Source organism: Harmonia axyridis, chromosome X, assembly GCF_914767665.1.
Source record: "Harmonia axyridis chromosome X, icHarAxyr1.1, whole genome shotgun sequence".
In the NCBI taxonomy this organism is placed as follows: Eukaryota; Metazoa; Arthropoda; class Insecta; order Coleoptera; family Coccinellidae; genus Harmonia; species Harmonia axyridis.
In genome coordinates, this window is record NC_059508.1 from 9192506 (window position 1) to 9205728 (window position 13223).

Below are 13223 nucleotides of genomic sequence, written 5' to 3' on the forward strand. Positions count from 1 at the left end.
CCGGCAACGATTACAGTGGTGCAGAGTACATCAATTTTGGATGTGGAATGGCATCAGGTCGTCTTTTCTGATGAATCTCGTTTCTCCTTGGGTGCACATGATGGCCGAAGAAGGGTTAGACGACGTCGGGGAGAAATACGTGAACCTCAGTTTAATGTTGAGCGTCATGTACACGGGACAATAGGCGTTATGGTATGGGGTGCTATTGCACATGCAAGTAGGTCATCTTTAGACTTTATTCGAGGTAACATGACAGCGCTGCGTTAGCTTCAAGAAATAGTGTAGCCATATGTTCTCCTTTACTTTAACCGGCTCGAGAATCCAATATTTCAGCAAGATAAGGTACGACCTCATGTTGCCAGAGTTATTCAAAATTTTTTCGAAGCGACCCATGTTTTGCCATGGCCGCCCAGATCCCTCGATCTTTCACCCATAGAGCATATTTGGGACATCATGTGTAGAAAGCTTGGAAATTTACATCAGCCCCCACAGACTTTGGCGGCTCTGAGACATGAAGTACAGGTAGCTTGGGATAGTATCCCTCAAGAAGAAATAGACCATCTTATTACTTCAACGCCGAGACGTGTTGGGGAGTGTATAGGTAGATAATCGCGGTGGACAAACACATTATTAACGAATTCATTAAAAAAAATTGTAAACCCTTCGTTTTTTTTCTCCAAATTTAAATCATTTACTCCTTGCTATACTATATATGTTTTACCAAAAAAAAAAAAAATAATATTTAAACAGCTCCTTCTGGATGTTGCAGTTTCTTTGTCAGTTATTGTAATAGTCTGGCGATGGTGGCAAAGTTTCGAATAACCAAAACTTATTCAAAAAAATGGAAACATTACGTGGCTTTAGGAGGACCAGCACATCTAATTGGAACTTTGTTTTTTGAAAATCCTCCTTTGCGAAAAATAAAAAATCTGAATTGAATGTGTGTAATGGAATTCACGTTTGCCTTCAGGTCTTCAATCGTCCGATTTCGGTCTTCAGTTTTAGGGATTTCGCATATATTTCCCAAAAATCTTTAAATATGTATGAAGAATTTGGAATAGTTGATATGATTCTACATTCAACGGTGATTCAAAACATTGATAGAGATAAATTGCACTGTATTCAAGCTCTTCTATATACTTTATATACTCAATGCTTTCCTTCTCGAATTAATAAATTCAATGTTATATTCGTAAATCCGTTGGTTAGTACTTTGCAAACAAGAATTTCCATAAATGCAAATTATTTAAATTGTTCCCAATATAAATTCAACAGTTCCCCCTGATTTTCATAATTTGAAGTTCTTTATAGTAACGCCTTATTCGACTGAAAAATTCTGCTTTTCTTTAATTAGATAAAGCAAGAAGAAAATTCAATTGAGCCTACTTCTTGCACATGCGTGATTTTTCGGATGCGTCTCTAGAGAAAGATGGTACAAACAAAAATGTACCCTCAAAAAAATAACTGTCCCCTCGTGAAAAAACTCAAGTTATGTTTTTTTACGGATTCGCGCAACATTGGGACCTCGTTAGGAATTTTCTGCCCCTATTTATGAGCATTTCCACTCTGAATAATTTGTTGGAGTTTGTCATTCGAACGTTTGGGATTTACTTCATTAGAAAGGACTTTTGATGTGGAACCGCATATTATGACATCAGAACCGGTTATTTCGCGACAAAATTGACATTAACATCTTCATTTCGGTTTATTATTCCTAATAAAGGACCTTTGGAACCGTTCGAGGATTCTGATATTAATCGAACTCAACTTCTTGAATAATGAGGATGTATCACTGTAACAGGCCAATTGAAAAGGTTACCATAGTAAAACACATTTTTTTGCAAAATTCAATTTTATTATTCAACAAAGTTGCCTTCGAGAGCGATACAGCGATTATAGCGAACTTCCAACTTTTCGATACCATTTTTGTACTACGATTTGTCTTTCGCTTCAAAATGGGCCTCAGTTTCGACGATTCCTTCTTCATTGGCGCTAAATTTCTTTCCAGCGAGCCTTCTTTTGGGGTCTGAGAACAGGAAACAGTCGCTGGGAGCCAGATTTGGCGAATATGGTGGATGCAGAAGCAATTCGAAGCCCAATTCATGCAATTTTGCCATTGTTTTCACTGATTTGTGACACGGCGCATTGTTTCGATGAAACAGCACCATTTTTCTTCAAATGGGGCCGTTTTTAACGATTTTATCCTTAAAACGATCCATTAATGCTATTTAATAATCGCTGTTGATGGTCTGGCCCCTTTGGAGGTAATCAATGGATATTATACCTTGCGCATCCCAGAATACTGATGCAGTTACCTTGCCAGCTGACTGTTGTGTTCTTCCTCGCTTTGGATTCGGTTCATCGTTCGCAATCCACTCAGCTGACTGTCGATTGGACCCCTGAGTGAAATGATGGAGCCTTGTTTCATCCATTGCCACATATCGACGCAAAAATTCAGGTTTATTGCACTTAAACAGCTTCAAACACTGCTCAGAATCATTAACACGTTGTTGCTTTTGATCGATCGTGAGCTCGCGCGGCACCCATTTTGCACACAGCTTCCTCATGTACAAATATTCGTGAATGATATGATGTACACGTTCGGATGATATCTTCACAATGTCTGCTATCTCGATCAACCGCACTTTACATTCATTCAAAATTATTTTGTGAACTTTTTTGATTTTTTCGTCGGTGACAGCCTCTTCTGGCCGTCTACTGCGTTCGCCGTCTTCGGTGCTCATTTCACCACGTTTAAACTTAGCATACCAATCAATGATGGTTGATTTTCCTGGTACAGATCCCGAAAACTCTTCATCAACCCAAGATTATTCTTTAACTGAATTTTTTCCATTCAAAAAGCAATATTTCATCAGCACACGAAATTCTTTTTTTTTGTTGAATAGCATTGTTAGACTTCGCCCCTGAGTAGAAGGCATCTATCCAATAAAGGCGTTTATTATTATTATTATTTTTTCCATTGTAAAAAATACTGTGATACTAAATGACTTGTAAACAAAGAATGAATTACGGATTGAAATAAAACTTCACACACGTTCATATGAATAGACCAACATAACCAAACAAAAATTAAACTAGTAGCAATGTCGTCTCTTATCGAACTTATTGAACAACCCATGTAAATATTTTGTTAGCAAAGTGAATTATGGATTATTGAAAAATTTGATTTGTATTAAAAAACATTTTAATTCAAAATTTCAATCATTTCAGATAATCGAAGATCATTGGCACTTCACCCATAATCGAGTAGCTAAAAGATCCATCTTACCTAATGATGAAAGAAAAGTACGATTGGCTGTAGATACGAGGGTCAAATGGTCCCAACAGCAAGTAGCGAAAAGGAGAGTTAAGAGAGATTTGGCCCTACAGGATTCTGATCCAAAATGGCCAAGCATGTGGTATTTGGTGAGTAATATTCTCCTCTCATTTATCGTAAATGGAACAAATGAAATTTTGTAGAATCTTTAACAGATATTAGTTAATTATTCCATTGACTTTTTTTCAATTATTTCAGTGAGATGTTTTATATATGTAATCTAGACGTCTAAATAAAGTCAGATATTGATGTCTACTAATAGCATATCGCATTACATATATTAGTAGTCTGATAATTGATTTTTTCACTATCAATATTGTTAGATATTTAATTAACGTTTTTCTGATATAAAGTCGAAAAGTAATCTATTTTCATATTTTTTTTAGGTATGAGAAACTTTTCACTCATAATACAATACATCTAAAAGATATTTCCAAAACGTAACTAATAGAAAACGTCTAAGTAAGATTATCTAATTTTGATCAGAAATTAGACCAAGATGATTTTAGATCTCCTCAAACATAAATTTGATAGATGTAATTTAGATCAAAGTGTGTTGTTTGGGATAGATCTTTATGAAAAGTTTTCTTCGAGATTAATATTGCCATATTTACTTAGCAAAATATTCTAATGAGTCAGTGCTTATCAACCAAAATATTATTCATTTCAAAATACTCATTATGTCACTAGAATGAGGCTCATTATTTTTTCGCAGAATCGAGGAAATGGCTTGGATATGAATGTCATTCCTGTGTGGCAAGATGGTATAACAGGAAAAGGTGCTGTTGTTACTATCCTGGACGATGGACTGGAAAAAAATCACCCTGATTTGGTTCAGAATTATGTAAGTATCAGGATTTATATAATTCAATCACAGTTTGTGAGATAAACACATTCAATGTGATTTATGTGATCTAAATAAGGTGTTTGAAACGCTAGTAGATACCTCAATATAAAGTGTGTTTTTTTTAGAGCTATAGAATTTTAAATTGCAATAAAACAACGATGGATTATTCTATTGACATGAATTTTATTTATCCGCAAGATAATCTTGTGGCATTACATTTTAGATATGATTTTTGGGCATATGACCGCCACGGCTGGCTCGTATGTAGTCCAATCTGGACGTCCAATTTTCGATTACTTTTTCCAACATTAACAATAACACAATAACAAGCAATAACACGGCGAATGTTGTCTTCCAAATGGTCAAGGGTTTGTGACTTATCCGCATAGACCAATGACTTTACATAGCCCCACAGAAAGTAGTCTAGCGGTGTTAAATCACAAGATCTTGGAGGCCAATTCACAGGTCCAAAACGTGAAATTAGGCGGTCACCAAACGTGTCTTTCAATAAATCGATTGTGGCACGAGCTGTGTGACATGTTGCGCCGTCTTGTTGGAACCACAGCTCCTGGACATCATGGTTGTTCAATTCAGGAATGACAAAGTTAGTAATCATGGCTCTATACCGATCACCATTGACTGTAACGTTCTGGCCAACATCGTTTTTGAAGAAGTACGGACCAATGATTCCACCAGCCCATAAAGCGCTCCAAACAGTCAGTTTTTCTGGATGTAAGGGTGTTTCGACATACACTTGAGGATTAGCTTCACTCCAAATGCGGCAGTTTTGTTTGTTGACGTAGCCATTCAACCAGAAGTGCGCTTCATCGCTAAACAAAATGAAATGGACGTGGTGCGCGATACGTATTCCGCACAGAACCATTATTTTCGAAATAAAATTGCACTATTTGCAAGCGTTGTTCAGACGTGAGTCTATTCATGATGAATTACCAAACCAAACTGAGAATAAATCACTTGACAGCTGTTAAATCGGTCGCCATCTTGAACAGTAATGCCAACTTAAAGTTATATACCTCGAAAAAAAACACCCTATACAAATGAGCAGATAGTAACTTCACAAAGCATTTGAGAAAAGTATACATATTTGGATCCTTTTTTGCAAGCTTCAACCAACATATTCAATCGTGAAAACGTAAAATAAGATTATGTTAACATTTTACATTTTGTTTCAGGACCCGATGGCCTCCTACGATGTTAATAGTCATGACTCTGACCCTAGTCCACGTTACGACATGATAGATTCCAATAGGCATGGAACCAGGTGTGCTGGCGAAGTGGCAGCAACGAGTAACAACTCTGTGTGTGCTCTTGGCATAGCGCATGGTGCCAAAGTTGGCGGTGTTAGAATGCTGGACGGAGACGTCACCGATGCAGTAGAGGCCAGATCCTTGAGTTTGAACCCTCACCACATCGACATTTACAGCGCCTCCTGGGGCCCAGACGATGACGGCAAAACCGTCGATGGACCTGGTGAAATGGCCACAAGGGCCTTCGTCGAAGGGGTCACTAAAGTAAGTTACTATAGAATGGTAGCAACATTAGTAAAGACAACTTCAACCTTACTCGATCAGAATTTGGAAATTTCTAAAAGACAGAGACTGAAATATCATTCAAACTCAAGCCGCGTTTGATTTGTTTAATTCGAACAGTAGATTCTCCAATTATGTTATTAGTTTTTCAGTTAATCTACATATAGTGCTGTTTTTTCAGGAATCATAAAGTATTTCAATAAAAGTATAAGATTTTAATCATTCTCCAATTAGGGTGTCATAAGTGTCATGAGTGTGGAAATAAAAAATTCACTACTATACACGATTTAATTGCATGTGGGAAATTAAAAAAAATTGAGAACTGGTTCGAAAATCGTTACTTTGTTTAGATAGTCCTGTTTTTCTTCACTCACACACGGTCTGCATTTCTGAATTCTGATCAACAGGTCGTCAATACTTGAGTAGACTCCTTTATTCGATAGAGAAACAATTAAGTGCTTTTATCGAATTTGTGCATAAACATAATATTACCTATATAGCTTCATTAACCCCATTCAAAACTCGAAAAGTGAATTAATGATTCATGAGGAAACATTGCATCTTAATGCATCGAACGCTACTCACCGTTTGATGTGCATGATGTTAATTGAACCTTTGTTTCTATAGTAATACTGAAATGATATTGTCATTAATATGTTGACATCCTTAATTTTTCAGGGAAGGAATGGTAAAGGTTCGATCTTCGTTTGGGCATCTGGAAACGGTGGAAGAGATCAAGACAATTGTAATTGCGATGGATACACAAACTCTATATACAGCTTATCGATATCAAGTGCTACAGAACATGGTCATGTACCTTGGTACAGCGAAGCTTGCAGTTCGACATTGGCCTCGACTTACAGCAGTGGTGCTGTGGGCGAGAAGCAGGTTGTCACCACTGATTTACGGTTTGCCTGCACCAGCAGTCATACTGGTACAAGTGCATCCGCTCCTTTAGCAGCAGGTGGGTGAAATATATCTGAGTAGATATAAGTTCATATTCAAATAGTTCATTATCTTGATACCAAGCCATTCAATTGCAGGTATATGTGCCCTTGCGCTAGAGGCGAATCCAAATCTGACATGGCGTGACATGCAACATATAGTTGTAAGGACGGCAAGACCTGAGAATTTAAAAGCCCATGATTGGCAGACTAATGGTGTCGGTAGGAATGTTTCACATAGTTTCGGTTATGGTTTGATGGACGCCCATGCCATGGTCCGCTTGGCAAGAAGCTGGAAAACGGTTCCAGAACAGAACAGGTGCGAAATAACAGCTCCACATGATCAGAAGGCCATTCCGGCGAAGAGTGTGGTCATCCTGAAGCTTCAAGTGACTAAATGCGAGGGCGTGGCTGTTCTTGAGCATGTCCAAGCAAAACTTACGATATTTTCTCAGAGAAGGGGTGACTTGAATATACAGCTGACCTCCCCTATGGGAACTAGAGCAGTTCTGTTAGCTCATAGAACGCATGATAATTCGCGTACGGGTTTCAATAACTGGCCATTTATGTCCGTTCATTCTTGGGGAGAGTCTCCAATAGGTGTTTGGGAATTGGAGATCCACAATGACGGAAGGCTGTTGGGTAAGAAAACTTTTTTCATTGAGATACGTCAAACTGTTGCATAATGATGAATTATTAACCAAAATTACTGGTGCTTGTTACATGTTTAATATGTGTATCCTGTTTGCTTCTTGATGTTCCCTTAGCTCAAGAATTCGATGTATAAATTTTAGAAGATACTTTTAAATAGTTTAAGATTATGTCCAGGGAATAAGTAAAATAATTGTCCAGCTGAATATCCAAGTTTCATGGAATCAAACACCAAGTGACAAGGAAATAATTTAACTTGAGTAAACGCTCTAAGCTTCATTGAACTTGAAATTAAAAAATCAATTAACGCTCCCGTTAATTTCGTTCTAAAAGTTCTAATTATTCAACTGTTGTGCTTAGTAAGAAAAAATATATTTCATTTATTAACCAAAACATTTATTAACATAAAAAATAATGGATGATCGTATTGTGTTCTGAAAATATTCATCACCTATGTAATAATTGGCATTTTCACAACTAATATTCTACTACTAACCTCCATTCCAGGAAGAGCAACTCTACAGAATTGGTCTTTAGTGCTTTACGGAACGAAGGAGTTCATTCCTAGTAGCGAAACTACACCTAAGCTCAACAAGAGCAAACCGAGCTCTAAAAAGAAAAATCCAAAAAAAACCAAAAACAAAAATACCGGAAAAACCGTACCAACAACAAAATCTTCAAGGTTTCAGTTCAAAAATAAGACTAAAGTAACTGCTCCTAAACCTTCACCGACTGCTTTTACTACAAAATTGAAGAAACTGACGAAACCAACTACTGAACTGTCTCCGTATTTTTACGCTATCAATCCTAATAAATATAGGAATCCGGATGAGAGTGTAAAGCAATATTTGAAATTTGTCAAAAACATAACCATCACTTATCCTATCTTAATTCCTGCTAGGGATATAATAGTTAAGCCTCCGGAAATCGTCAAAAAAACTCAAAAACAAAAAGAAAAAAGCAGAGATATCAACTCTAATAGGGATTTGAAAACGTTTACGACAAAACCTCCAGTTATAACTACTACTCGCGCTTCTACAACTTCTCCTAAGCCAAGAACCACTGGTAATACCACACGTTATTCATCGGCATGCTCATTTTACTCGCATATGTCATCTTATGGCCAAACAGTGATTTCTGATTCATGACGAATATCTCATTTTGTATATTCGCTTCGAATACGACATCACTGTTTTATGTTACTTTCAGTTTTATCAATTCAAAATATTTGTTTGGAATGGTTCATAACTGTTTTTTTGGAATATATTTGTTCATTGTTGCCTTTTGTAGATTTCATTTATGTTTTTCAAATATCATCTGATACTAGTAACAAGTATTATTTCACCTTATTCTTTCAGCTAATATCACTGGTTGGACTTTGGTTCTCCATGGTACCGCTACAAATCCAAATGAAGATAGTACAGAACATCCGTCGAACAATATCGACAATATTTCATCAAATTCTTGGAAAGGAGATGAGGTAAGACTATATTTTTCTTAAGATATTCCTAGATACACATATGATTATTTATGCGACCTCGTAATTTTACCAAAGTGTCAGTGATTTTCAAAATTTTGGCTGAGAATATATTCCCTCAATTCTTTTTGGAACATTATATTGCATTATTCTTTTTTTATCACCTGTGGTAGGTCATTCTACATTTTGATACCATTGATCATAATACTATTGCTCTCTCATATGTGTTTCTTCATAGAAATTATCATTCTCGCAATAGAGATATTTAAAAAGAAATGTTTTTTTTTTCGGACCGGACTTTTTTTAAAGAAAATTATTTTCAAACGACAGAGTTTTGAAAGTTTCACGTTATTGTATATTCACCGTATGTCACAGACCTGTAAGTTCTGGCTTCAGGTTTGTGTTCTGAAAACTGAATTATGTGCATTGAAGCAATAATCTACATTCGATATTTCCCGTAAAAATTACACGAGTACGAATTTGAACGAGAGTGCAAAATCTTTTTTCAAGATGTTCCTTGGTTCAAGGATCAGTATAGACACAAGTAATAATTTTTTCCCTTTTGATATGATGAATACTCTTTGCTAGCAATATTTCAATGTTTCAGATAAGGAAAGATACTTTAGAAGTAGAGGAAGAGGTGAAAAGCACTTCAGGCTGCTCGAAACTTGAGGGTCAAATGAGTTTAGGTTTGTGTATTGGTATCATTATGTGCTATATTTTCTTATGGAACCTAAAAGATGCTTTAATCATACTGATAATACCAAGCTTGTCATCATTCATCTTTGCCATCAGCTTTTGGTGGAAGGACTTAAGAAACTTGAAATCTCATTTAATGATGAATCATCATGATTTTAGAAAGCAGAATCTAAAAATAATATTGGACAGAAGTCAAAAATTGTCTGACAACAATTTTCATAACTTCCACAAACCAAAAACCAGATTGAAAATTGCAAATATTTGCTATCAGTGTTTGAAACCAATATTTAGCCCTTCAAATTGGCAAGAAGATGAGTTGAGAATACCATCTACGGATTTCGTGACAGAGAATACTTTTCCGACCAAAGATTCTGTCTTGCATAATGCTTATGGAAATATTCCTCTAGAATGAATTAATGTTAATATGAAGATGTGAATAAACAAACTCTCATTTGTTATGTTAGATTATAACCTATTTATTGAATTGTACAGTCTGTTTTATAATCTTTAGTTTGAGTGTCCTGGCAAAAGATGCAAATTTTTTTTTAAGCGGCTAATTTATTGTGGAATATACAGTCCGGTTCATATTTTGTGCTCAATCATTATCAAAAATTTCACTCCATGTTTTCTTTTGTCAAATACTGAAAATGTTCATAATTAATTGATTTCAACATAAAGATTATTATACAGTGTACTCATCGTCACTGCTAAATATTTGAAAGGTTTTAAATCAGATTACATTTCATCTTCCTATTTTAGGTTTCCTGAAAAATATATAATGGATAAATAATAGTTGCCAAATATCATATCAATCAATCAATTAAATACAATTTAATTTTGACTTTGCTGTCGAGTATTACATGAAAGTTGCAGGTAGCTGAACAGAATCGTGAGAAATCTTTACTCCCATTTCCCTAATTCAAATAATTCATTAATGAAAAAACAATTTGTTCGTATTATATTTCAAAATCCAAACCATATGTCAGGTTTGATTTGAGCCATCGTATGTTTAATGTGAATTTTTTTTTACAATGATTTATTGATGAATTATAATGAAGTAATTCATTGAAATTTTGATGAAAATCTTTTGCCAAATCACTTAATAATTATGTACTTGTGCCGTGTCATCTTAATCAACTATGTATCCTAAACGTTAAATGTGCCAAAAGGACCGGGTACAGCACCAGATGAATCGACTGGCCTGATCGAAGATTATCAAGTGAAATTATATCTACAACGTACCAATTCAGATAAAACGGTGTCATCTGGTCATTTGTTTTCGTCTTGTAATTGCAATGTAATGTTTTCTGTGATTATTTAATTAGTGTATATAATTACAACAAAGACTCCTTTATATTTTATTATTGTTAATTTTTGAAAGTTGTTCCTGAACAATATGTTTACCATTTAGAATCATAGGATGCATGTAAAATGACTGACTGAGGAACTGTTTTGCGGGTGAATCACTTAATATTGACTTTTTTGATCATATTCAGTGAAAATTCGGTGAAAGAAAATGCTCAATGTATGAATGAAGAAAGTGTTTTCTCGTATTGTAGGTATAGATGTCTGTAACTAAACCATAGTTTTAAATTAGGTTAGACATTTTGACAAGACTATTATCCTTCTGGCGGCCTAGTATTAGCATTTCTGTTTATTGAAGCAAGATTTGAAAGCCCTCAATGATTTAGATCTATTTTGGAAACAAGGAAATCTGTTGGTTCACATTATAACGATTTGAATAATCGTTCACAAACTTAAAGAATATTGACTTTACCAGCTTCTCAATCCTTATTCCAATAATATGATCGAGGGCATCATATTGCTTATGTTGGTTGGTCAAAATCTGAAACTAGATTTTCCTGATAGAATATAATCCATTGTTTGGATTTGCACTGGCATAACAACAGTTTCTGTTGTTAACCAACGAGAAGATTGATGATTTGAATCGAATTTAGATTCTTCAGAACTGCTAAAGACTAAACATATGTTGTTACAATACATATAACTGTTTGTAAACTAACTGAATCAACTAAATAAATTGTGGCTATATAACAATTTCTCAATTACCCCCACCATTATTTTGAATTTGCTTTTATCATCATTAACAGCGATCTTTGAAATTTTCTTCCTCTCTTTGGAACCTTCTTCAGAATGAAACTTGAATCCAAAATAATTTCTTTCCTTTGTAACGAAAATATAATAAAAAACCTGCTTGGTATTCTATACTGCTGTCTCTCTAAATTTTCCCATAGTATGAGCTTTCATCATTTTCAGTATATCCTAGGATATTTAATTGGATAAAACCAATATATTTCAAGCAGTTTGCAGTTCCATAATAGGTAAGTTCTTAGGATATGGCTTCATTTTCTTTATTTGTGCATGATTTCGTTTTGAAAATTGTTGTCAGATTTTATTGAGTTGTACAGTGGTCCTTTTTTTATTATTTTCTTATAATTTCTCCTTTTCAGACTGTTTATCGAATGGTATAGTACAAGACACCAGTTCTTATCACAACTGTCCAGATGGTTATTTTAAAAATAATATCGATTTGATCAAAGGAGAAATAGACGAACGCTTCCTAAACAATACTTGTGGGTCATGTCATTACACTTGTAAAACATGTAATGGATCTTTGGATTATGAATGTCTCACATGCTTTCCAGATGCTGTTCTTACGAATCAATCACCCAGTGAAAATTATTGCTATCCTATTTCAATTTCTTGGATCATTAATGCTCAATCGATGTACATTATGTTTTTCTTGGTTCTTTTCATTCTTATGACTCTGCTTTTCATTGCCCTACTGTGGTTGCTATGGAAATTGAGGAAAAACAATAGATACAATAATTTGAAGAATCACGTATTAGGTATTCTAGACAAAGATTAATTGTAGGTTTTTATGTTTTTAGTCAATTTTATTTCATTCAGTTTCATGAAGAGTAGCGTAATTCTAATCGAATACGATATTTGAATAAGCGAAGTTTCTATTCATTATAAATATTTCCATTAAATAATTTTAGCTATCACTTCAACATCACAAATATATTTTTTGTAACTCATCTTCTATTGATATTTTTTAATGCTCTGATATAAGTTCTGTACCTACTCCTGATAAAAAGAAATATTCAGGTCACTTTCATATGGAATAGTGCTTTAATTTGCTGGTATGTTTTCAGAAAAGTTTTTAGTAAACAGCTTTTCCCAAAAAAGTACAGCACAATTCATATTCCATTTGGGAATCAAGTGCTAAATTTATAAGTTTTAATTTTTCCAACTGCCATCTACGCTTATTTCCAAATAACATATCAACTTTTATGGGTTCATTTTTTCATGCATTTTTAAATAATGATCTGTGTACATGAATATATATTTCTTCCTGAAAACTTTTGGGAAACGCTGTATATATGATGTGATGAACCAGTTCTTTCTTACAATTAATCTGATTAACATTTCTTTACTATACATTCCATATTTCATGATAATTTTAAATTGAACCAATGTACATGATATTAAAAAAAAATTGTGAACACCATATCTATACATTAGTGTATCCTGAAATGGTGGATGACGTAAGACTGAGGTGAAAGTGATTTGGGATAGCAATGAGTACTTCAATGTAAAATACACATATGTATTGAATTTCTGAAGTGTTTTATTATGATAAAACCTAAAAAATGGTCTTTTCGTTTTATTTAAACACTCACTAGAGGGTTAT

The 13223-nt window shown here is 34.5% G+C and overlaps 1 protein-coding gene across 5 annotated transcripts in view; it reads left to right on the forward strand.

The window, feature by feature from the left end:
* Positions 1-13185, forward strand: part of LOC123686431 (furin-like protease 1) — a 274819-nt gene extending 261634 nt beyond the window's left edge. For 3 of the 5 annotated variants that reach the window (XM_045626547.1, XM_045626548.1, XM_045626550.1), the window contains exons 3-9: positions 3232-3426; positions 4053-4181; positions 5378-5716; positions 6413-6698; positions 6778-7320; positions 8688-8809; positions 9414-11560. In XM_045626547.1, the coding sequence (XP_045482503.1) occupies positions 3232-3426; positions 4053-4181; positions 5378-5716; positions 6413-6698; positions 6778-7320; positions 8688-8809; positions 9414-9917 (2118 nt within the window). In that variant the 3' untranslated portion in view covers positions 9918-11560. Of the gene's footprint in view, positions 1-3231; positions 3427-4052; positions 4182-5377; positions 5717-6412; positions 6699-6777; positions 7321-8687; positions 8810-9413; positions 11561-11782; positions 11848-11976 lie in introns of those variants that run through there. The other 2 variants (XM_045626552.1, XM_045626551.1) reach the window with 2 other exon arrangements.
* Positions 13186-13223: the final 38 nt, after the last annotated feature.